Here is a 23,357-nt window from a genome sequence, read left to right on the forward strand (position 1 = left end):
CAGAAGACTCAGGAAGAATATTTGACCTTCTCCCAAATTGCCCAAAAGAATTTAAGATAGAAAGCCTGTCCCAGGAAGGAGCTATTACCGTAGATAACTCTAGGTCTGGTAGACAGGAAGGCACCTAGCAAGGGCCATTTTATCAAAAGTTCTCTTCTGGGTTTCACTGTCTATAGATGGCCTAGCAAACATTTGTTTACCAAATATTAACTCTTCATCTTCCTGCAAATTGCCTTCTCCCCCTTTGAAGTCGCAGACCTCTATCTCCTTCTGCTTAGTCCAGAAAGAAATATATACCTCATTGTGCCTGACTGTCTTTGGAATTCTTCATGCTTATGTGAATTCCCTGTGTACATGTATTAAACTTGGTTTGATTTTTCCCCTGCCATTCTGCTTTACGTCATTTTAATTATTTGACCAGCCATAAGAACCAGAAGGGGAAAAGGGGGGGAATTCTCCCTCTTCCCCCACAGTCGCTATTACAGAAGTCCTCTTTAGATTTCAAAATGCTTTCAGAATATTTCTCTTAATTCTTGGCTTTTTAGGCATATGCAAAGTCCTACTTTTTTAGGCTGTCCTCATACAAAACTTACTTCATTGCCAAGCACAGGTTAATTATTTTCCTCCAGACTTTTCTCAAAACTCCATGTCTTTCTGGAGCACAGGGGCTGGACATGCTTGCCATTAGATTTTATTTTGTTCTTGGTACAATTAATGAGTTATTTTCAAAGTGATCTTTTAACAAGGAGTATTTCCTACCAATGCCACACTGATAGTGGGAAGCTTAACGGTAGAAACCACTTCATTACTGAGAAATGCAAATACTTTGCCTGAAATCTACATAGGAAAAAGAAGCATATATCACATGGATCAAGAACCAAGAAAATGGAGAAGGCAAATGAAGATGGTCTTTCCTCCCTCATTTATTGCTTCAAAGTTTCTAAAAGGGTATTATTAAATTCCTTGGCCCTGTGTTTCTTTAGGTGGCTTTTCAAATTGGAAGCATTTGTTACAGGCAGGTGCTAATGAATGCACACAATCTCAGTGCGAATTGTTGAGAAGACATGTTTCTTACCTGGTACTCATACTCTGTGAAAGGCAATAGTTCAGAATCTGTGAAAGAGCTTGAGCTCCCATTATAGGTTAGCACCGGATTGGATTTTCCAGGCAGAGTCGCTATTTGTCTTCTGTATAACTCATAATATAAAACTTTTCCATTTGGCTGAAGTGGTCCTGTCCACAAAAGGGAAACCGTGGGCTGGAATCCCCCTGGAGCCATCCGGACCTCTAGATGTGGAGGAGGTTGCATCAGAGGGGCAATCTCAGGGGTCTGTATGGATGTCCAGTCACTTGACGCACATCCCAGCATGGTACAGGCTTGAATTCGTACTTCATACCTTTAGGACACAAGGCACAAATTACCCATTATTGGCAATATAGATTTCCACTGGAGGAATTTTTAAAAGAACAAGAGTTTTTTTAAAAAAAGACAAATCAGTTTACCTTTATTCTTAGCTACAGCTAACTCTTTTAAAGAGCAATGAAGTTAAATTTCCACAAAAATTTTAGAACATTTTAAATCCTCCTGGCTTTCCAAACTGAAGCTAAGATTCTCATCTGTCTGGAAAGGGTGGGCACAATTATTCCCTAAACAGGAATATATGGAATAAATACACTTTCAAAATTCTCTCCAGTATAACAATGCTGGTACTCTGCAGAATTACTTAACACAGCGATGAAGAATGCAGATCTTGGGGAGTATGAATGAGTTTTCAGCAGCCTAGGGCTCATCCTCCCTCTGCAGGTAGAGCTAAATAATTCCCTAGGAATGTTTCCAGGTTGTGAAGGAACATCATGGAGTCAAGGTCTCAGTGGTAATAAATCCCCTCACCTGATACCTGACGTCTTAAAACAGGCCCTCTTACACCACACAAAGACCTTTTGGGGCCAAACTTAACCCAGCTACACACTAGATTATCAATCATAGAGACATCTTATCACCATCCAGTTCAACTCAACCAATCCATTATGTTTTGCCTCATAGCTGGTCTCCTGCCACTTGGAAGGGTCTATTTACATAGCAGGGACTTTTCCCTTCCAACAAAAGGGGCTTTCATTAGTATTAAGTGCCTATGGCTGCAAATAAGTGCTTTTTCCTCCATTCCCATGCCCCACTGATTTTACGACACACTGAATTTTCCCTTAAGCACCAGCCATCTTTCTTTCTCCCTTTATTTCTTTTGGTTCTGCCCGTTTCCTCTTCTGTCTTCTGCTTTCCCTCCTCTAATCATTGCTTTCTTTTCTCTTACTTGTTTTCTTTCTGTTTTCCCTTACCTCCTTCTTCTTCTTCTTTTTTTTTTTTTGTGAGGAAGACTGGCCCTGAGCTAACATCTGTTGCTAATCTTCCTCTTTGTGCTTGAGGAACTGTCACTGGGCTAACATCTGCGCCAATCTTCCTCTACTTTTTGTATGTGGGACACTGCCACAGCATGGCTTGATGAGCAGTGTGTAGGTCCGTGCCCAGGATCTGAACCCCAGAACCCTGGGCTGCTGAAGCAGAGTGCACAAACCCAACCACTACACCACTGGGCCGGCACCACTTCCCCCCTTCTTAATTATGCTTCTCTCTCTCTTTGTGACATCTTTCTTTCCCTTTTTCTGCTCCTCCTCCCCTCCCTCTCCTCTCATGCCCATCTCTACCATGATGGGCCAACAGCTTATTGGTGAAGAAATCCATAGCTGTGTATGGCTGATCTGACTTCTAAGCAATTCCGTGAAGTCATTTTTGATTTCCACATATAGGTTATTTGTTTTCTGGATTACCTGTGCTGGTTTTAAAATTCTGAGTCAGATTCCTTCTGCTACTTAGAATATTGCCAGGCTACTTCTACCTACTAAATAGCGGGGGTGCTCCAAGGAGGACACACTAATTTGCAATATTCAATAAACAGTAATCTGTTGGAAAAACCTAAAACTACATGAACTTCATATAGCAGTGATATTCTGTTTTAATGTCATTCATGTCATTATATTTTCAATTATTGTGGATAATGAAGAGACATCTTTTATTGCCTTAAACATCATTGATTTATCAGAAAAATCAAACTTTTTTTTCAGCCTAGGAAAAGTGCCTCTCTCACATCTGGAAAACTTTGCGTTCTCTAGAAATCTTTTTGAATCAACGAGGAGCAAGTTAATATGATTTTTAAAACTTGTAGGTACCAATCAGGTAGAGAGGAAGCCAGTATAAAATGTACAGCTCTGCAGCTAACGTGGGTCTTTTCATGTCCTGAATCAGAGTAAGGTAAAAGCCAACTCACACAGCATGTGGATTAGCTATGGAAGATACCTGAGGAAGTTTTAATTACTGTTTAATATTTAATGTGACCCTAAATAATTGTCATGAGTAGATGCATAAGACCATGAATGTTTCATTTAAACAGCACTATATATCAGAGATAATTATAGGAGGGATCTAATCTACACATCGGTAGATTATAATAATAGCTGAATTTTACCAATGGTGGTTAGAAATCAACACTCTTTCAGCCTTTAATTTTTTTAAGTGGTTCTGTTCATTTTACTAAATTTTAAGCATAAAATGTCTTTTATTACTCTTCTCTCTGGGGATATAAGTTACTTAAAATGTGATGGGGAAAAATGTCAAGCAATCCTTTAAACTGTAGGAAGAGGGCTGCTGGTAAGATTTCTTCACGTGGAGAGCGACGCTCATCTATGTATGTCAGAGAGGCCAGCGGGGACCACAGAGAAAACATGAGCTAGCAAAGTGACACCGTCCCGAGAAACCACGAGGTCAGAGCTGGGGGAGTCCTAAGAGGTTGAGGAAATAGAGTCAGAGGAGCCTCATTATCCCTGGAAGAAGTGTTGGATTCAATAAGAAGGGCTCTCCCCAAAACAGATTTTGAATCAGTCCAACTCTGGCTGGCAATAGCTCTCATTGATCAGCACTTTTTTCATTCTTTAAAGTAATACATCATTTTCTTCACAGCCTGGGTCAGATAACCCCACTGGGCTCTCAGAACCGTCCAGGGGGCTGCATGTTTGCTGGAGGGACTAGACTCAGGGAAGTGGCCCCACCTCTGTGCTACTTGTTCCAGACATCGTGGTGAATTGCCAACATTTCTGAAAAACTGACTCTCAAAAGGTCACCTGCAACAATTTTGCTTTCCAGAAGTTATGCGAGCAAGTTTTGGCTGGATGAGGATGTGGTTAGTCCACTGTGGATGGTTAAGTGGATGGGAGTTGGGGACTTCACGGATCTTGCTTTTAGAACCTTCATTCGAACTGACCGAGGGCTCATGCCATAGAAAAAACAGTATGTTGCTCTTAGCCAACCCAGAGTTGGCTACCTTACCTGTGAAATGGCTTCAGCTGGTTTGCTATGAATGACTGTGTACCAAAAGAATTATGTGTTGTGTTTATGTGTATGATTTTTGTTTCTCTTTCAAACAGCTCATGGATGAAGAGGGTATAGTTGACGATATCGCCATTTGTCCTCACTGGAGGGTCCCACTTCACCAAGATTTCCTGAGGACCCTTGGCCTGCAATTTTGGAGGTTCCATCCCTGAAGGTGCTGAGGGGCTGGTTTGATCTTTGACAAGTGGGCTCAAAATACCCCCTTGGCTGTTGTTGGCAGTCACTGTGTAGCCATATTCCACACCTGGGGTGAGAGTAAAATCGTGATAGTGAGTTTCCAGGCCGGTGTATACAATGGTTCCATCCCTCCTCAGTTCATAACTTCTGATCTGGCCATTTGGGTTTCTTGGGGGTTTCCAGGTGATTTCTATTGATTCTGAGCCTGTGACTTGCAATTTTGGAGGGTCCAAGTTCTGTGGGGGGGCCTCCATTGTCCAGGCAGATTTTGACCCACTAGCTGTGCAACCTCCATTTGTGCAGGCTACTAGGGAGAAATTATACTGAGTATAAGGCTGCAGGTGGGAAACCAGCAGGAACAGGCTCTGCCCAGCGAGGTACTCCTTACCATCCACTCTAAGTAAATATTTAGTGATCTTTCCATTTTGAATTGATGGTGGCGACCAAGAAGCATTTATTTGAGTGGCGCTGATGGCCCAGAGAGCTGGAGGGCTGACTCCTGCTGGAGCAGCCTCAAGAGTTGTGATGTGGGTGGGTTTGCTGGCGGAGCAGCCTCCACTTGTGCAGGCTATGACTGCATAACTGTATGTGAAAAACGGAAGCAGCTCTTCATCGGTATAGTTGAAGATCACAGCATCAAAGCTGAAAGGATAGAGTACTCCGTTCCTTTGAAGCCTATAGGACTGGATGATACCATTAGAATGTTCTGGTAGGATCCAGGATATCAGCAGTTTGGGGGGATTCATTGATACATAGGCTATCTTTGGTGGAGAGAGACCTTCTGGAGGGGCCGGCATTGTCCTTACCACAGCCCAAGGGCTACAGGTATGGCCTGCAGAATTCCAAGTGTAGATTTTATATTCACACTGCGTCCATGGCTGCAAACCTGTGTCATTATACATAAATGTATTCCTTTCAGTATTATATTCTGTGAAAACAATTTTTTCATCAGCCTGGATTGTCTGATTCCCCCAAGCTTTTCCCTCGAAGCATCTGCGAATCACTTCATAGCGAATTATCTTTCCATTTGGGTTAACAGGCGCAGACCAGCTCAGCTCCACGCTAGTGGACCCCACAGACTGGATTGTAGGAGCCAACTGAGAGTGGGGAGGGGCTTCATCCGTCCACAGAGGCTGGGGTGCTGAGTGTGCACAGCCCGCCCTGGTGCAGGCCTCCAGGGTCAGCGTGTAGCGAGTGAAAGGGTCCAGGCGTCGGAAGAGAAATTGACGATTCAAGCCAGTGTACTCCAGAACACCGTCACTGAAGATGTTGTATAACTGCAGGAAGAAGAGAAGCCAAGGGAAAATAATTTGTAGCATATGGTTTCTTGGTGTAGCCATTTCATCCCTTTTAACATTTTCCCCCTTCTATTCCTCATCTTAATGACCCCAATCCAGAAAAATCATCCTAATATTAATTTCGGGAACGTGATCTTTTCCAGTTAGTGTAAAGTCCACAGAAAGAGGAACAATCGTTTTCTCTGCTTCTTTATTTTTAAATTTAGATATCACGTAAGCATATATCTAAAAGCTAAGGACTATTGAACCTGATTCTTTGACTGAATGAGTGCTTGTGGGGTTTCCTCCTATTTTTATTTTTTTAAAGTAGGGAATAACATTCAAATCCCCTATTTTATAGATACTAAGCACTTTTGATCACATCCTGAGTAGGGTAAGTAGGACCTATCTACATTGTCTACCTCCCATGGCATTTACTGGGAAATGGAATTATAATGCTTAATCATTTGTACAAGGATGCCAGGGCTGAAAATGCATGTGTGTCTGTGTGTAGGCACAGACACATATACATATATAGGTTATATGTAAATACAAAAGTATAGATACAAACTTTGATGACAAGAAGATGGAAAAAACTACCCTGTTTTCTCTTGCAGGCCGTGGAAGAATTATTGCTCCTTTGGAGCAAAGTATTCTTTTGGTCTAGGGAAAACCATCCAAACACTCATTATACAAATGTCGATCAAGTCTTCATCCCATATTATTCATTGGTCTTCGGGAAAGATGAGAAATAACTGAACTTGAATGGAGATGGTTTTGAATAGTGGTTTCCCATCCTTTTCTGCTTCAGCACACCTGAGGGATTTGATAGTACATGCTAGTGACTCCCTATGATGGCGTCTCTCAAGAGGGGATGGAATGCATATCAGAATCCCTTGGGAAGCATATCTAGTTTGAAACATTCCCAGAGGTGCCCCCTGGAGAAGCTTAATTTGGACTGAATTGTTGACATAATTTAATTTTACTTAAGATTAAATAGCCTAGACTTTTGGAAATCTATTTATGTTGGACTATTGTATTTGGTGTGATTTTCTTGTTGGGGTCCGAGGACAAGACCACACCCCTAGGGAAGGGGAATAGTATATTTTCCAAAGACATCTTAGATTCCATAATCACTCTGAAAACCTCTATGACTCCCTGGCCCCCTCATAGTCACCTGGTAAATCTCTAACTAGTGTTAAATTTAGCTCTCCCTCTGTGCCTTAGCTTCTAACCGGGTTTGAGAGAAACACTCAAATATGCTGACTGGTCTCACTTTCAATGTCTTACCATAAATTTAACTAGGTGAATACCAACTGGTAGTCCTATTCTATTCCTCCATATGTTTGCTCTTTTATTTTCCAAAGTGACTATTTCATATCTTCTCTTGTCTCCACTAACCACCAACACCCTCTTCCCTCCCACACAGGTGGTTGTTGACATGACTGCATATTTCATTGAGAAAACAAAAGCAGTCAGAAAGGAATGTTCTCGTGTTATATATTATCACCACCACGTCCATGTGAATCTAGGCTCACACTATTCGCCTTCCTTCCTTTTGCTATGGATGAAGTATCTCTGCCCCTACTGAAGGCAACCTGAGCTCTGGATCCCATCCCCTCCTCTTTCCTACAGATATCACTCCTGCAATTATTCTCATTATCTCTGACATCACCAAGTTATCTCCCTCTACTGGGTTATTTCTACTAGCATTGAAATGTAATCTAGTATTTCACTGATTTTTAAGTAAAATGTCTCAACACCACAATCCCCCAGCTCTGCTCCATTTCTCTGCTTTTCTTTTCATCTGTATTTCTTTCAAGAGTTGCTGGCCTCAGTCCCTCGCTTGCCGTTCTCTCCTCAAGCCATCTCAATCAGGCTTCCCATTTCACCACTTGATCTTGTCAAGATCACAATGACCTCCTCATTTGCAGGTCCAGGGTCACTTCTCTGCCCTCATTTTACTTGATCTTTCAACAGCACTTGGCATATTTTCTCTTCACTTTTGGCACACCCGACTCGTCTACCTTTCCTTCGACTTCACTTTCCTCTTCTCAATCTCCTTTGCTGGCTCCTCTGCTTCCCCTTGACCTCCAAATTTTTGTATTTCCTCACGGCTTGATCCCAGGCTCTCATCACCTCTAGTTATGTTCTCTCCATAGCTGTTCTTCTCCAGGCCCATGGGTTTAAATACCACCCATCTGCTAATGAATTCCAAATATATATCTTAGTGAAGAACTCTCTCGAGAGTTCTAGACTTGTACCTGCAACTGCCTACTTGTCCCCTCAAACCTGCACATCTTCCAACCTTATCTTCCCAGTCAATGACTCAAGGCCAAAACCCCAAAGTCATTCTAAATATCCCTTTCCCTTCATGTTTCACATCCAGTTCATTAACAAATCTCGTCATCTCTGCCTTGTGAATATATCTCCAACCTACTCATGTTTCTCTACCTTCACGACTTCCACTCTAATTCAAGCCACCATCAATTCTACCCTGAATTCTTTAATAGCTTCTAAACTCTACTGGTCTCCCTAGACTCCATTTTCTACATAGCAGCAAGAATGATTTTGAAAAACATAAATTTGATTATGCTATTCCTTTGCCTAAACCTTTCAGTAATTTTTCATCACACTTAGAATAAATTGCAAACTCCTTATCGCAGCCCACAAGGTGAGGTACAACCTACCTCCTACCATCCCTCCAGTCTCTTCTAGTGTCATCTTTCTCTCCCTCCCAATGCTTCAACCACCCTGGCTTTCTTCCTTTTATCTGAATGCACCAAGTTCATTCCTGGCTTTAGGCCTTGCATTTGCTGTTCACTTTGTCTGGAACATTTTGCTCTCATCTCTTCACATGACTGACTCTGTCTTGTCATTCAGGGCTCAGCTCAAATGTCAACTCAATTCAAATGATCATCCATTCTAAAATAGCCTGAGCAGGCATAATTACATTATTCTGTTTAATTTTCTTTATAGCACTCATCACTCTCTGCATTCTCTTGTTTATTTGTGTACTAGCTTTTGTTGGCCTCTCTATACCCCCACTATTCATGTATTCACACACACACACACACACACATAAGGTCTGTGACAACAGGAAACTTGCCTGTCCTGTTCACTCCTGAATAAATACCTGGCACTTAGGAGAAGCTCAATAAATATCTGGTGAAATGTAAATGAAGGTAAAAGGAGTAGATACTCCCATTGTCAATCATGCCAGGAAGAGGCAGATTCTGGGACAGGAAACAAATACTCACAAGAAGGGGTGCTTTGATGGGTGTGGGGAGACACTCTTTTCTCTTATAGGGACCTCCTGGCTGTGGCTTGGACTTGAAGGTCATGGATCCTAAGGCTCAAGTCTCCTGTCCCAGGGTAGGGGACATCTGGCTTTGTCACATGTAAGAGGCTGGTAGGAAGCAGCTTGCTTCTGCTGCTTGTAACAGGCTGGAGGTAGGCAGAGAGGCAGCCATTGTTCTAAGCAGTGAGGCAGCCTACAGGGAGGCCCACGAGAATGGGTTTGGGCCTATGGGTTCTAGTTACAGTTCTCAGTCATTGCTGAAGGGGATTTTCTGCTGTCATCCCTCTTATAGGGAAGTTTTATCCCAAGTCACAGCTTAGTCTTAACTGTTCTTTGTGGAATTAATGGAGGAGTCTTGGTCATCTTGAGAGGGAGTGGTAAAGGAGAGGCAGAGTGTCTACACCAGCTGCAGGCTGGGGAATTCTGCAGTCCTAGCTTGCGGAAGGCAGTTGATGAGGGCCCAAGTGGTGGTCCAGGGCCAGAGGAGACAAGGCAGAGGCAGTAACACACTGTGAGCTGAGTCGCCACCACCCTTGGGGAAGAACATCAGAAAGGGAGACGAGGGCTGGCTTTCATGTGGGTGATGGTTCAAAGTATCAAAATGTGGACTAACAATGGAAAGGCATCCTCATTTCTGCTCACAGACTGGTGAAGCCTGGGATGTATGTGTGACATGAATAAGTCTGCTCCTCATGGCTATATACAGAGGTCAGGGAGTTAGCAGACATGTGGGGCTTCCTGTTTTCTGCTTAGCGAGCTCCATTCACAGCACAAATTAGGCAAGGTTTGAGTGAATAACTGGGCAGGATAATCCAGGAGGCAGTAAGAACACAGTCATTTAGAGTTCAATTCTGGTATGACTTCCTAGTTTCAAATTCCAATTTGATCATCTGCAATGTGGGTTTGGGCAGTTACGTAGCCTTTATATGCCTCATGAGGTTTAGTGGTACGTACCCAATAGGGTTGATGTGAGGATTAAATGAGATAATCCACGGAGAGCACTTAGCCCAGGGTTGGCTTCAGAGGAAGCATAACACATGTGGGCTAGTTTTCTCTGATCTATGATTAAGTGCCTGGAGGAGCTATCACAGAGAATTAAACAAACTGTGAAGGGAGTTTTCCCACAGTGACCTGATGGCATGTCAGGGCTCATGTATTTATCTGGAGGACACCAAACATGATTTCACAGTCAGGGTGGACATTACCTTAATCACACCATTGGTTCTCACAGGCTCCGACCACTGTAGTAACAATGCCCGGCCATTCTCTTTCGGTTCTACTGTAAAGTTGCTCAGTCCACTTGGGGAAGATTCTAGGGTTTGAACCAGAGTCCAGGGACTTGAAACTTCGCCTGCCTCATTTGTGGCTACAACACCAACGTAATATGTTGTGAATGGTTCTAACCCGAACAGGTGGGCTTGATGGCTCGTTCCCTGTAAGAAAATGAACGAGTTAGTTTTCTTTTAGAAACTGCTAACAATTGCTGGAAGGTCATTCTCTGACCAAGGTTCATCAACAACGGCAGCAGAAATATCATAACAGGGTTTTGAATGATTAAGAAAACAACGTGGTTTTTTATTGTCCTTGACGCTCTGAATATATTACTTAATGTTGCGTGATTTCAGATACACACAAAATGTGGATCACATAGGATCCTTGCCTTTTCAGAGCTTGAAACCCAAAGGATGTGATATATAACATAAAAAAATCTATGATACTTCAGGTCAGTGCTGTATCCAGCTCACAATGGAAATCAGTGGTACCAAGTTGCATGGCAGAGAATGGGATAGTCTTAAGGATTTGGCGATTTAACTTGAATGACACTAATTCTCTTTCATTAATCCCCAACACTATTTGTTTATACCTAAACCTCTCCCCATCTCCCCAATCTCCCTCTCTCATTCTCTTGGTATGTATTTATATCTTACAAATGCAACACAACAAACACAAGAAAACAATAACAAGCCAACTGAACTATAAATGCACTAATACCCTTAGAGAATTCTACTATTCATATAGATGTGAAAATATTCTCATTTGTTAAAAACACCATAACTAAAACTATGAAAATTTCCAAAAGTAATTGGTAGCTCGGCTTCGAGAATTTGGTCTTTGTTGATTTAAAAGAAGGAAAAAAAAAAAAGGATAGCAGAACTAGAATTTTCTGCTTGGAGAGCAACATTTAACATCTTTTGCATAACTTAACTGGAGCTAGGAATCCTAATGTTTTGAAAGAACCTGGGAGTGCCTTTTCCACATCTGGGCCAGATGGTTATATCTGTTTACAGATAGGGATTATGTCTGAAAGTGGACCAGTAATGTGTGTATAGTACACACACACACATACACAAACAAATGACACTTTCTGTCGTGTACAATACCCATTGGATGTGAATAATAACGAGGAAGTTTTGACTGGTTTAATAGGCTATTTATGCTTGATGGTGTGTGAGATCAGCCTTGGTTCCTTAGATGTTTAAATGTGACAGATAGTCTTCAACTGTCCTTTTTTTTGGTGGGCACGGGAGGAGGAATGTGAGGTGGAGAAGAGCAAGTTATTTCTGAGAGTAGGTACCTGAAAACATCAGACAAAGTTATGTAGATGGAAATTCTCCTCAATTTAGGGGCTCCAAATATCATTTTGAATAAAATCTAAAACAAGATAGCAAAATCAAACTGAACGATTTTCCAAAAAAAAAAGAAATTGTTAGACAAAACCAAAACACATTGTAGAAATAATTTTTGACACTGTTTCTTCACATTCTTGGTTATAAGTTTCAACTGTGTTAATGTTTCTTATTATGTTAAACACAAGCAGAGAAAACATAATTTCCTTTACTTATCAAAAACTTGTAAAGTCAATTTTCCTGTTTCAATAAGTCCCATTATGATATTACATGCTAACCTCTTGAAATCTTTTAATATTTAAACATTTGCTAAGTGAGCAGACTCTGAAACAAATTTTACAGAAATACTAATTTCTCTTTTTTAAAATATTAAAAGTTAGATCATAAATATTTAAAACTTATTTCTCCACAACATTGGATTGTGCTTTTAGATAAATATAGCACAGAACTAGAATGACCATAATGAATATTAAATCTGAAGATGCTACAAGTCCTGATTACAAACATTCTTTTCTGATAAATGATTCCTTTTCTGTGGAAATAGGGCAAACATGGGCAAGATTAATAATGCAAAAAAAGAACAATTCTTTGTTCAGAATCTTTAGTAATAGATGCCAAAAAGGCATAAGCTCCAAAGCAAATTGTAATCACCTCTAACAGATTATATAGAAAAAAGGTAGGCTGTTGGGGGACATTTAGAGATATGTTTTGTCATAAGAAACGCGAAAAGCATGTGGGCCATAAAGCAAAAACATATGTATATTGTCTATAGCTGCACCTGCTCAATTACAGTTTACTTCAGAGCTGAGAATTCCATTCAGCCCCTAGATGGCAATACTATCAAACACTTTTGGTAACTTGAGTACTTAATGATTAACAACCGGCATTCAGTCATCCAACACACTCCAGGCAACCATTAAAAAAATAACAAAACTGATTTCATTATAGATTCTTTTAATAAACATTTATAGCTCAGATCCTTGAAAGCAGAAGTATTCAAAATGTCTCAAAACCTTCACCGTCTACTGTAAAAATACAACCTGAAGATGTCAGGTTGAAGTTCATGCCTGCCTGGCACAGAAAGGTTTAGAGGCCTACTCCTACAAAAGGTGATTACAACAGATGTTCTGCTTATATCTTCAAAGAAATAGAAACGATCGCATATTGCAAATGGGAAGGGGAATTTTTATATCATAAATTTATACTGAGGACAAGTTCCTATATTATGTTAATTTGTTATTTCTGAAGAGCTAGAACACACACACACACACACATGCATACACATGCCTTAAATAAACTTCATTAATAACCATGCTTTTTGTAAATGTTTAGTAAAGCCCAACTGAAAAAAAATAAAAAAAAATTGTAAAATGGCAAAATGATCCTTACCAATTTATTCTTTGACATTTTAGGAAATAATTTATATCATTCTCTCCTGAATGGATTTCCAACACCAAAGTTCACTATTTTAGAATCCTGTTGTAAAATTTGGGCACAGTTCCCTCTGTGGAGTGGGTTGTGTCTTGTTTATTTATCCAGTTACTTGTTATTTTCCTTAAATTCAGAATATTTGTTTGAGCACTGTCGATCTTAAATGTTTTGCTTGGATTCAATTCCTTTCTTTGGGGATGTAGTATTCTGTGACACTGACTAGTAAAAGTCACCATTAAAAACCACCTTCTGGAGCCAGCCCCGTGGCCTAGTGGTTAAGTTTGGCGCACTCTGCTTTGGCGGCCCAGGTTCGCAGGTTTGGATCTCAGGCACGAACCTATACTACTCGTCAGCCATGCTATGGCAGCCACCCACGTATAAAATAGAGGAAGATTGGCTCAGATGTCAGCTCAGGGCTAATCTTCCTCAAGCAGAAAAAAAAAAAAAATAAAGAGGAGTATTGGCAACAGATGTTAGCTCAGGGCTAGTCTTCCTCAGCAAAAAAACCCGAAAAAACCATCTTCCTTCCTTTCGCTCCTCTGCTCCCCCTTTCTTCCTTCCCCTGTGGAGATTATCTTACTTCTTCCTCTTCATTGTCATTAGTTTGCTTGCTCTTTATCATCATCCTTCCATCCTACCAATTCTTTTGAGAGATATATATATATATATTTTTTTTTTTTGCTGAGGAAGATTAGCCCCGAGCTAACATCTGTGCCTATCTTCCTCTATTTTCTGTGTGGGTCACCACCACAGCATAGCTGACGAGTGGTATAGATCTGCGCCTGGGATCTGAATCCATGAACCCGGGCCGCTGAAGTGGAGCGTGCCAAACTTAGCCACTATGCCACCGGGCTGGCCCCTTGAGATATATTTTTTTTGTTGTCCTTTCCCTCTGGGCTACCAACTTGTACTTGCTTCCCTGTTGTCTTTGTCCTTTCCATGTCCACATCCACATAATATTCATATTTTTTATTCTAGAAGTATATTAAGTACTTTTGCTAGGGAGCAGATGAAAAGAATGACTCAACAAAGGAAAACAAGAATAATCCATTCTCTGCAGTCTAATATTTCCAACACGTCTTAGCCTTTTTAAAAAACTTATATGCATGAGGGTCAGAGCCTGGATACAAATCAGTGCATCCTTTTCTGAGACATAAAGACACGACTCTCTGGCACGCTCTGCCAGTTGAGGTTCTGCTGGCAATCTGAACTACATTTTAACCTCTCAACTCTGCTCCTGGGGGCACATGAAACTACTTGGAGTCTTCAGCAGTCTGACAATTTTACACCATCTCCTCTGATTATTTTTGACGACTTGAAGTGCCCCAAAGGTGGCCAGGGGGTCAATAGGTTTATGTAGGTTGAAAATGATCAAAAATTATCATTGATCTGTAGCTGTCAATAAAAGGCTGTGTGGGGAGACTCCCTGTACAAATGTTTAAACTGCATAAAGCAACCTACCTTAGTCATCTCTGAGTCTATTGATCTGATGATCCAGCAGTTTCCAGAGCTTTCCCTCTGGTCTTTGTGGTGCTTTTTCACTGAACACGTTTACTTTGGCCCTTAGGAATCTTTTTACCCTGTTCCTGGTAATGAACCCAAACAGTGATGTATAGCCACTGCTGTGCTCATCAACAGAGTATTACGTGCTCTTATTACATTTTGGAAAAGGTTAATGTTCCTGATCACTGTCAACTTCCTTCCCAACTGCTGGTGTTTCTTCTGTCTTTACCTCTTGTCCTGGGCTCCCCCTTTGAAAATGGGTGACTTTTGGCTTATAAATTCTAACCTGGTTGCAGGATTCCTTTGCCTCCTCAGTTATCATGAATGCCAGAGAATATATCACATCAAAAGTTTCCTTTATTTGCCCAGAGAGAGCTTCAGAGGAATCTAGACTTAAGTATATCAACCTGTGTCTTGTTTAGTTGAACCATTTGGATGCTGTTTCTTGGTTTTATTGTAAGTTGTAGTTTACTTTGTCATAATGATAAAATAAAAGAACGGTTATAGATAAGTTTCTGCTTTAGATTACAAATAAAGCATGAGAAGTAGGAAAAGTTCTCATTTACCATTACCTAAATGTCGTGGCTTTGGGCAAATTATATCCAGTCAATTGGATGACTTTTATACATTTTAATGCTGACAAATCAACACAAAATATTTTTTAGATTTCTGAAAGCCAGATAATTTGAGGCATGGCTGTAGGTCTAGCTTCCTTTCCATTTATAAAGTTAATTTTTGAGTTCTCCAAAAAGTTGATCAAGTTTATATCTAGTATGTATCTTGTAAAAATCAAATGGGTCTTGATACAGAAATGACCTCTTTGTTACCCATAGCCAAATATCAACCTTGAATACTTATCCGTGGTTATCTAAGCACGAGACTTCCAAGCCTGCAAAATGTCAACATAGTCAGAAAATTTCCACTGATGCCGCATGTAAACTTATTTTACCAGTGACATCTCTGCCTACATATCTCCTGGCTGGTGGGACAAAGAAGACACTCTTTGATGGCACACACATACACGCAGAGTTGCTCCAGAATTAAAGATCTTTTTTTTTAAAAGACATATATTTATTTATTTATTTTTTGTTGGAGAAGATTCGCCATGAGCTAACATCTGTTGCCAATCTTCCTCTCTTCTCCTCACCTCCCCTAAAGCCCCAGTACATGGTTGTATATTCTAGTTGTAGGTCCTTGTTGTTATTCTATGTGAGCCACCACCACGGCATGGCTACTGACAGACGAGTGGTGTGGTTCTGTGCTGGGAACTGAACTGGGCCACTGAAGCGGAGCATGCCTAACTTTAACCACTAGGCCATCAGGGCTGGCTCTGATACACTCACAATACAAGAAAGGTAGAAGAAAATACCCTTTAGGTTCATGCTCTATTGTTTAATGTGCATGAAAAGTGTGTATATGCTGGGTGGCACTGCTAAGTGGCACGACAGAGCTTCCAAAATCGTCAGTGGAAACGTTTAGTATTGTTGGTCAGCAGCTCCATTCAATTCTTTAAACTCTTTGAGCATCTGGTATGTACAGTATTCTGTAAAGTTGCTGTTGAGGATACAAGATACATAACACAGGCTCCCGACTCTTAGGAGCTTATAATCTAATAGAGCAGGTCAACAAAGTATGCATAATAGATAAACACCATTCAGAGTGTGGTAAGTACTATAACTGAGTGCCAGGGAAATAATGAGGGGATCCTTCTAACTGGGAAGGGAGGAGGTGGGGAGTTGGGAAGACTTAATCGGGAGGTGGCATCTGATATGGGTCAGGAAAGATGTGGAGTTTGAGTAGATGAAAATATGTGAGGCACTGGAAGAAACAACAGAAGGAAAAAAATGCAAGAAACATTTAGGAAAGAGCTGGGGGTTGAATGCAGCTGAAGTGTTGTGGGTGGAGGAAATAGTGGAGATTCAGGCTGGAAAGAGATGGTGGTAAGATTGGAGAGGTTGTGAATGTCACCCTAAAGTTCTTTGACTACATTTGTCAGGAAACAATGAGTAACATTAGGCAAAAGTCAAGAACTAATTACGTATAAAGAGTTCCACAATGCAATTTGAAGGAATAATGGAAGAAATTTAAAATTTTGCCCTAGGTCATGGTCAATAACTGATGAAATAAAAAATCTGCCAAGAATTAATTAATTCATTCATTTAATTGTTATTAGCCAGTAAGTATAGATTGCCATATATAAAAGGTAACAGGAGAGAATTTTCTTAGGAATAAGATTTAAAAATCTTTATTGAATGTTTGCTCTATTTCAAAATTTGTAATTATTCTTGAGACACAAGTGTTTGTCTTTTGATCCCAATCAAGGTGGAGATATAACCACTGGACTGAATTGAAGCCAACTATATTGTCCTCTGTCCTGATCCACTCAGTATCACACATACCTGGTCTGTGTTTTTTTTCTGATCATGGGGACGTATTTGCATGGTGCCGTGCACACCCTTGCACCAGTTCTTTGTACATATCAAACAGCTGTAAGGCAGCTGGAAAAGGTTAGGGTTACTATTGATGATTGCACAATAGAACGAGGCTAATTTAACGATACACACAAGTGTTAAAGCATTCTGAGCTCTGGGTTCTAACTAATGTTAGAGGGGTTAATCTGAAAGATTTCAAGAAAGTATACATGGGGAGGTGGCCCAGTGGTGTAGTGGTTCAGTTCTCGTGCTCCGCTTTGGCAGCCTGCGGTTCGCAGTTTCGGATCCAGGGCATGGACCAACGCACCGCTTGTCAAGCCATGCTGTGACGGCGTCACATATAAAGTAGAGGAAGATGGGCACAGATGTTAGCCCAGGGCCAATGTTCCTCAGCAAAAAGAGGAGGATTGGCAACGGATGTTAGCTGAGGGCTAATCTTCCTCACACACACACAAAACGTATAAATGCATATCCTCCCTTGAAGTAATTGTGATATGCGTAATTATAGTTGATTAATTAGGGGCCATTTGTTGTAACAATTGTCAATTTCAAACTTAAAGTGTTCATTTTGGAGCATTCATGTGTGAGTGATGTGTGCACTTTTTTGTGTGTTTATTCCCACAAATATCTACATTCAGAAAAGAAGAATGATACGTGAAAAGGGGAGGGGGCTTAATTGTTTCCTCTCATTAGATTACATCATTCATTTTGTAATTGGGGGTCAAGGCAAAAAGAAGATTCAACTCACAGACATTTTCTGGATAGACAAATGAGCTCTATCAATTTAATCTATAAAGCAAAGCTAGAGTTCTTGCCAAATGAACGATGATGCCTCAGTTACCATAAAAACATTGGGGAAAAAAAGAATGGTTTCGAAATGGCTCATTTTTCAAAGGAGAAGAGGAAAAAAAATTAAATTTGTGATAATTAAATTTTAAAGTGGCAAATCAGTCACACTAAATATTAAAAAGCAGTACTTCTGATCTATCAAAATTAAAAATGTGCACACTCTGTGACCCAGCAATTCCACTCTGGCAATCTATTTTATGGCAACACTAGTAAAACTGTATAAAATACATTTAAAGGAATTTCATTCCAGCCATAGTCTTGTATTTATTCAATCCTTGATTAAACACATATTTATTGAGGACTTCCTGTGTACTAAGCCCCTCTTAAGCTCTGAGGACACAGCAGAAAGCAAGGGAGACAAGGATAGTACCCTCCTGAGTTTTACATTAGAATGAGGAAAAATGGGCAAGATATAAGCAAAATAGAGAGAGAGAATTAGAAATTTTGGCATATAATGAAGGGAATAAATACAGTGATGAACTAGTGTTTGGCTGTGGGAGGTGGGGAGGCGGAGAATCTTGGTTTAAGAAGAGTGAGTAAAGATCCTTGAGGAAGTTCCGTTTAGGCAAGAATGCTGAAGAAACTAAACATGTGAAGAACCAGTGGAGAAACTTTCAGGCAAAAGGAAGAGCTTGGAGTTTTTGCTGACAGAAAGAAGCTAGTGTGAGTGAGGCCTGTGAGTGAGGGGGAGAATGGCACAAGATAAGGTCAAAGCGATGGGCAGGAACCAGATGGTGTAAATCTTGTAGGCCAAGATGAGCTAGAGTCTGATTCCAATTTCAATGGAAAATTATTGAAGGCCTTGAAGCCAGAGAGTGATGTGATTCAATTTAGGCTTTAAAGAGATTATTTTGGTTGTTGTGCGAAGAATATATGTAGGGGGTTGTATGAGTCTACACAGGCTGCTATAACAAAATATCATAGACTGGTTTAAAAAACAGAAGTTTATATCCTTGCGGTTCTGGAGGCTAGAAGTCTCAGATCAAGGTGCCATCAGGGTTGGTTTCTGGTGAGGCCTCTCTTCCTGGTTGTAGCCAGCTGCCTTCTCACTGTGTCCTCACATAGTCTTTCTCTGTGTGCGCATGTGGGGAGACGGAGAGATCTCTGGTGTCTCTTTTTATAAGGATACCAGTCCTATCAGATTAGGGCCCCCCCCCTTACAATCTCATTTAACCTTAATTACTTCCCTAAAGTCCCTATCTCCAAATACGGTCACATTGAGGGTTAGGGGTGCAACATATGAATTTTGGGGGAACACAATTCAGTCTATAACAGGAGTCACGAGAGAGAGTGGCTTTTGCAAAATCCAGGGAAGAATGATAGTTGCTTGGGGCTGGCCCCATGGCTTAGCGGTTAGGTGCGCGTGCTCCGCTACTGGCGGCCTGGGTTCGGATCCTGGGCACGCACCAACGCACCGCTTCTCTGGCCATGCTGAGGCCGCATCCCGCATACAGCAACTAGAAGGATGTGCAACTATGACATACAACTATCTACTGAGGCTTTGGGGGAAAAAAGGAGGAGGATTGGCAATAGATGTTAGCTCAGAGCCGGTCTTCCTCAGCAAAAAGAGGAGGATTAGCACGGATGTTAGCTCAGGGCTGATCTTCCTCAAAAAAAAAAAAAAAAAAAGAATGATAGTTGCTTGGACTAGGGTGGTAATGGTGGAGATGGAACAAAGTGGATGGATTTATATTTGGGAAGTAGAGCCAACAGAATTATGATGGGTCGAATGAAGAAGGAAAAGGAAAGAGAGGAATCAAGCAGGGCTCTTGGGTTTTTGCCTTGAGAGAAAGGGTGGATGGTGGTACCATTTAATGAGATGTGGAAGTCTAACAGAGTAACAGATTTGGGGAAGGAGGGAATACTTTTGGCCTTATTAAATTGAGATGCCACATAGATAGTTATATCTATGGATCTCTAGTTCTGAGTAGAGACTGGATTGTAAATATACATTTGAGAGTCATTGGACATCTCTCCCAAAATCCAGTCTCAAATCCAGCTGCCTTTTCAACCTTTCCACTTTTACATCTAATACATCTCAAACTTAACAAGTCTCAATAAGATCTCTTGATTTTCCCTTCTGGGTAGTCTGCATTATGCAAAATTGGTTAAAGTGGAACTACATATCTCAGAATTCCCTTCTGTGGCAGTCACACCCTAAGTTGATCCCCCAGTGAATCATGCCCTTGTATCATTCCCCTTCCCTTGAGTGCAGACAGGATCTGTGACTCACTTCTAACCAATGGAAAATAGCAAAGTTATGGAAAGTTACTCACATGAATATAGGAGACACCGTCTTAGCCAAATGAAAGTTAAATTCTCCTGTTGGTCTTGAGGAAGCAAGCTGCCATGTTATGAGGAGGCATGTGAAAGAGCCCTGTGGCAGAAAACTGTTGGTGGCCTCTAAGACCAGAAGGCCAACAGTCAACAAGAAGCCAGAGCCCCCAGTCCTACAACCACAAGGAAATGAATTCTGCCAACAACCTAAATGAGCTTGGAAGTAAATACTTCCCTAGTCAAGCCTCCAGATGAGAATGCAGCCCAGTGGACACCTTGATTGAAGCCTTGTGAGACCCTGATCAAAGGCCCAACTAAGCCATGCCTAGACTTCTGACCCATGGGAACTGTAAGATGACAAATAGACACAAATTGTTTTTAAGGCACTAAGTTTGTGGTAATTTGCTATGCAGCAGTAGGAAACTATTACACCTTCCCTGTATAGTTCTGGGTTAAAGCTGGTGAGACGTTTGGAGGACGAAAGTAAAGCAGAACCCCTTGAAGTTCATTGAGATTAGATGAGAAGATAAACAGGCACAGGGGTGCTAGTGGGTTTCAGCTTGTCCTCATTCTCCTCTGCTCCATATCTGAACCTTCCTTCCAACTGCTGACTTTGACCAACAGTGGCCCCAGGTCTATGACCTGATGTTTGGTGTTGGTCCCATAGAGACGGTAGCTACACAGAGGCACAGCTTCCTATAGACCTCTCCACGAGCTTCCTCCTGGCAGTTCCACCTAGGAGGCCAGTCATACCTGGCTTCTTTTTTTTTTTTGCTGGGAAAGATTCACCCTGAGCTAACATCTGTTGCCAATCTTCCTCTCCCTTTTTTTTCTTTTTCCTCCCCAAAGCCCCAGTATATGGTTCTGTATTCTAGTTGTAAGTTCTTCTAGTTCTTCTACATGAGCTGCCACCACAGCATGGCTACCGACAGACAAGTGGTGTTGTTCCACGCCTGGGGACTCAACCCAGGCCGCCGAAGCAGAGCACACCTAACTTTAATCACTAGGCCATTAGGACTGACTCATGCCTGGCTTCTTAACGTGGCTGGGTGGCAACTCCTTCACCCATCCTCTTACTCCTCTCTGTGGACCTGCACTTTCCCAGCTCTTCTCACAATGATGTAAAATCTAGTTCCTATAAGAAATCCCCTAAACCCAAAACCCATATCATTCAGTTTCCCCAATTGACATGTGTCTGATGCTTTCACCAAAGCTGCGTCACCTGAAGTCTTCCCTTTTTTTCAGTTGATGACACCTCCATCCTTCAATTGTTTAGGCCAAAAAAGTTGGATTTCTCCTCTTTCCCTCACACCTATGTCTAATCATTAGGAAATAGGATTGAGTTTACTTAATTTTGAAATACATCCAGACTCCTATCAGTTCTACCACCTCTGCTACTACCAGCCTGGTCCAAGCCATTCTCTTCTACTTCCACCACTGCAATGGTCTGGTGAACTGGTCTCCCTATTGTTAACCTTAACCCCCCACTATCCACACAGCAGCCAGAACAATCTTTGGAAACATTAGTCAGATCGTGTGACTCCTCTGCTCTAAACCTTGCAGTAGCTCCCATGTCATTCAGGGTAAAAACCTGTCCTCCTTGCCCACACTCTCATCTCCCCTTCGTATCCTCTCCTACCTTTCTCCCCACATGCCAGCTGCACGGCAGCCACACTGGTCTTGTTGCTGTTCTTCAAACACATCAAACAAGCTCCTGCCTAGAGGGCCCTGTGCTGGCTGTTTCCTCCACCTGCAGCCCACGTTACCCACAAGTCCGCACGGGTAACCTCAGCTTATCTGCTCATCGAGCCACTACTATTTAAAATTGCAACCTGCCTACTCTCCTCTCCTCCTCCTCCCATTTTGGAACCCCTTTACCTTGCTCTATATTTTTTATTTCCCAAAGCTCTCATCACTCATTTCTAACATATCCTGTAATCTATTTATTTATTATGATTATTATTTACTGTCTATCTCTCTTTAGTAGAATGTAAATTCCACTGGGCCGGGGAGCTGTATATGTTTCATTCTTTGCTCCATCCCAAGTGTCTCTCATTGTACCCTGTATAGAGTAAGTGCTCAGAAAATATTTGGGCTATCAATGAATATGGACAGAGTTTCAAATGAAGGGATGGGGTGAAGAAGAGAGTGTAGAGCGAGTCTGAGGAGAGAGTTAGGGAGAGTCTAGGAAGAGAGTGTAGGTAGAGGAGAGGGCCCACGACCACAATCAGGACAGAAGCAAGATGAGGACGGAAACACAAGCAGAAGAGATTGAGTCGGTAACAAAAGCTAAGAAGAGACCAGCAAAGTAGGAAGAAAACCAGGAGAGTGCGAGCTCATGAAACTAATAGAAGTGGATATTTCATAAAAGGAGGTGTGCTCATCAGTGTCAAATGATGCTGAAATGTTAAGTGAGGTGGACACAGAAAGACCTTTGGATTTGGCAAGGGTTTTTTTTTTTCCCCTCCCTTAAACCTCAGTACATGGTTGTATATCTTAGTTATAAGTCCTTCTGGTTCTTCTATGTGAGCTGCTGCCACAGCATGGCAACTGACAGATGAGTGGTGTGGTTCCTTGACCAGGAACTGAACCCAGGTCACTGAAGCAGTGAGCACTGAACTTTAACCACTAGGCCATCAGGGCTGGCTCAAGGGTTCTTGTTATAAGCCTTTTTGTGGAGTAGTAAGGACAGAACTCTGATTGGAGTGGGAGGAAGAGAGAACCAGATGTGTGGAAGTAGAAACAGGGAATGTTATCGTAACTTTTTTGAGAAGTTTGGCTGTAAAGGAGAACAGGAAAATGGGATGGTAGCTGGAGGGGCCCATGGGGTCACACTTAAAAAAAGGGAGATACTACTACATGTTTGTTTATTCCCTCCAATAAAGAGGGAGAGATTGATGATGCAGGGAAGGGTATGATATTTTAAAAAATCCTTCTCACTTTGCAGGTGGAAACCGGGTTAGCCAAAATTCTGTGTATGGTAAACTGATATGGGTATGCTCAGGTATCAGCCAATGAACTTGGATTGGCTGTAGCAACTGCAGC

At 41.5% G+C, this 23,357-nt stretch overlaps 1 protein-coding gene across 1 annotated transcript in view; it reads right to left on the reverse strand.

Moving 5' to 3' along the window:
• USH2A (usherin) overlaps positions 1–23,357 on the reverse strand; it is a 761,558-nt gene that overhangs the window by 41,278 nt on the left and 696,923 nt on the right. Inside the window, exons 62-64 of the mRNA XM_087424358.1 lie at positions 10,399–10,626; positions 4,376–5,892; positions 1,076–1,397 (exon numbers count right to left, since the gene is read on the reverse strand). Coding sequence (XP_087280484.1) covers positions 1,076–1,397; positions 4,376–5,892; positions 10,399–10,626 — 2,067 coding nt within the window. The remainder of the gene's footprint in view (positions 1–1,075; positions 1,398–4,375; positions 5,893–10,398; positions 10,627–23,357) is intronic.

The sequence above is a fragment of the Ceratotherium simum genome, chromosome 36 (genome assembly GCF_057802395.1).
Source record: "Ceratotherium simum simum isolate JZ-2026a chromosome 36, ASM5780239v1, whole genome shotgun sequence".
NCBI lineage: Eukaryota > Metazoa > Chordata > Mammalia > Perissodactyla > Rhinocerotidae > Ceratotherium > Ceratotherium simum.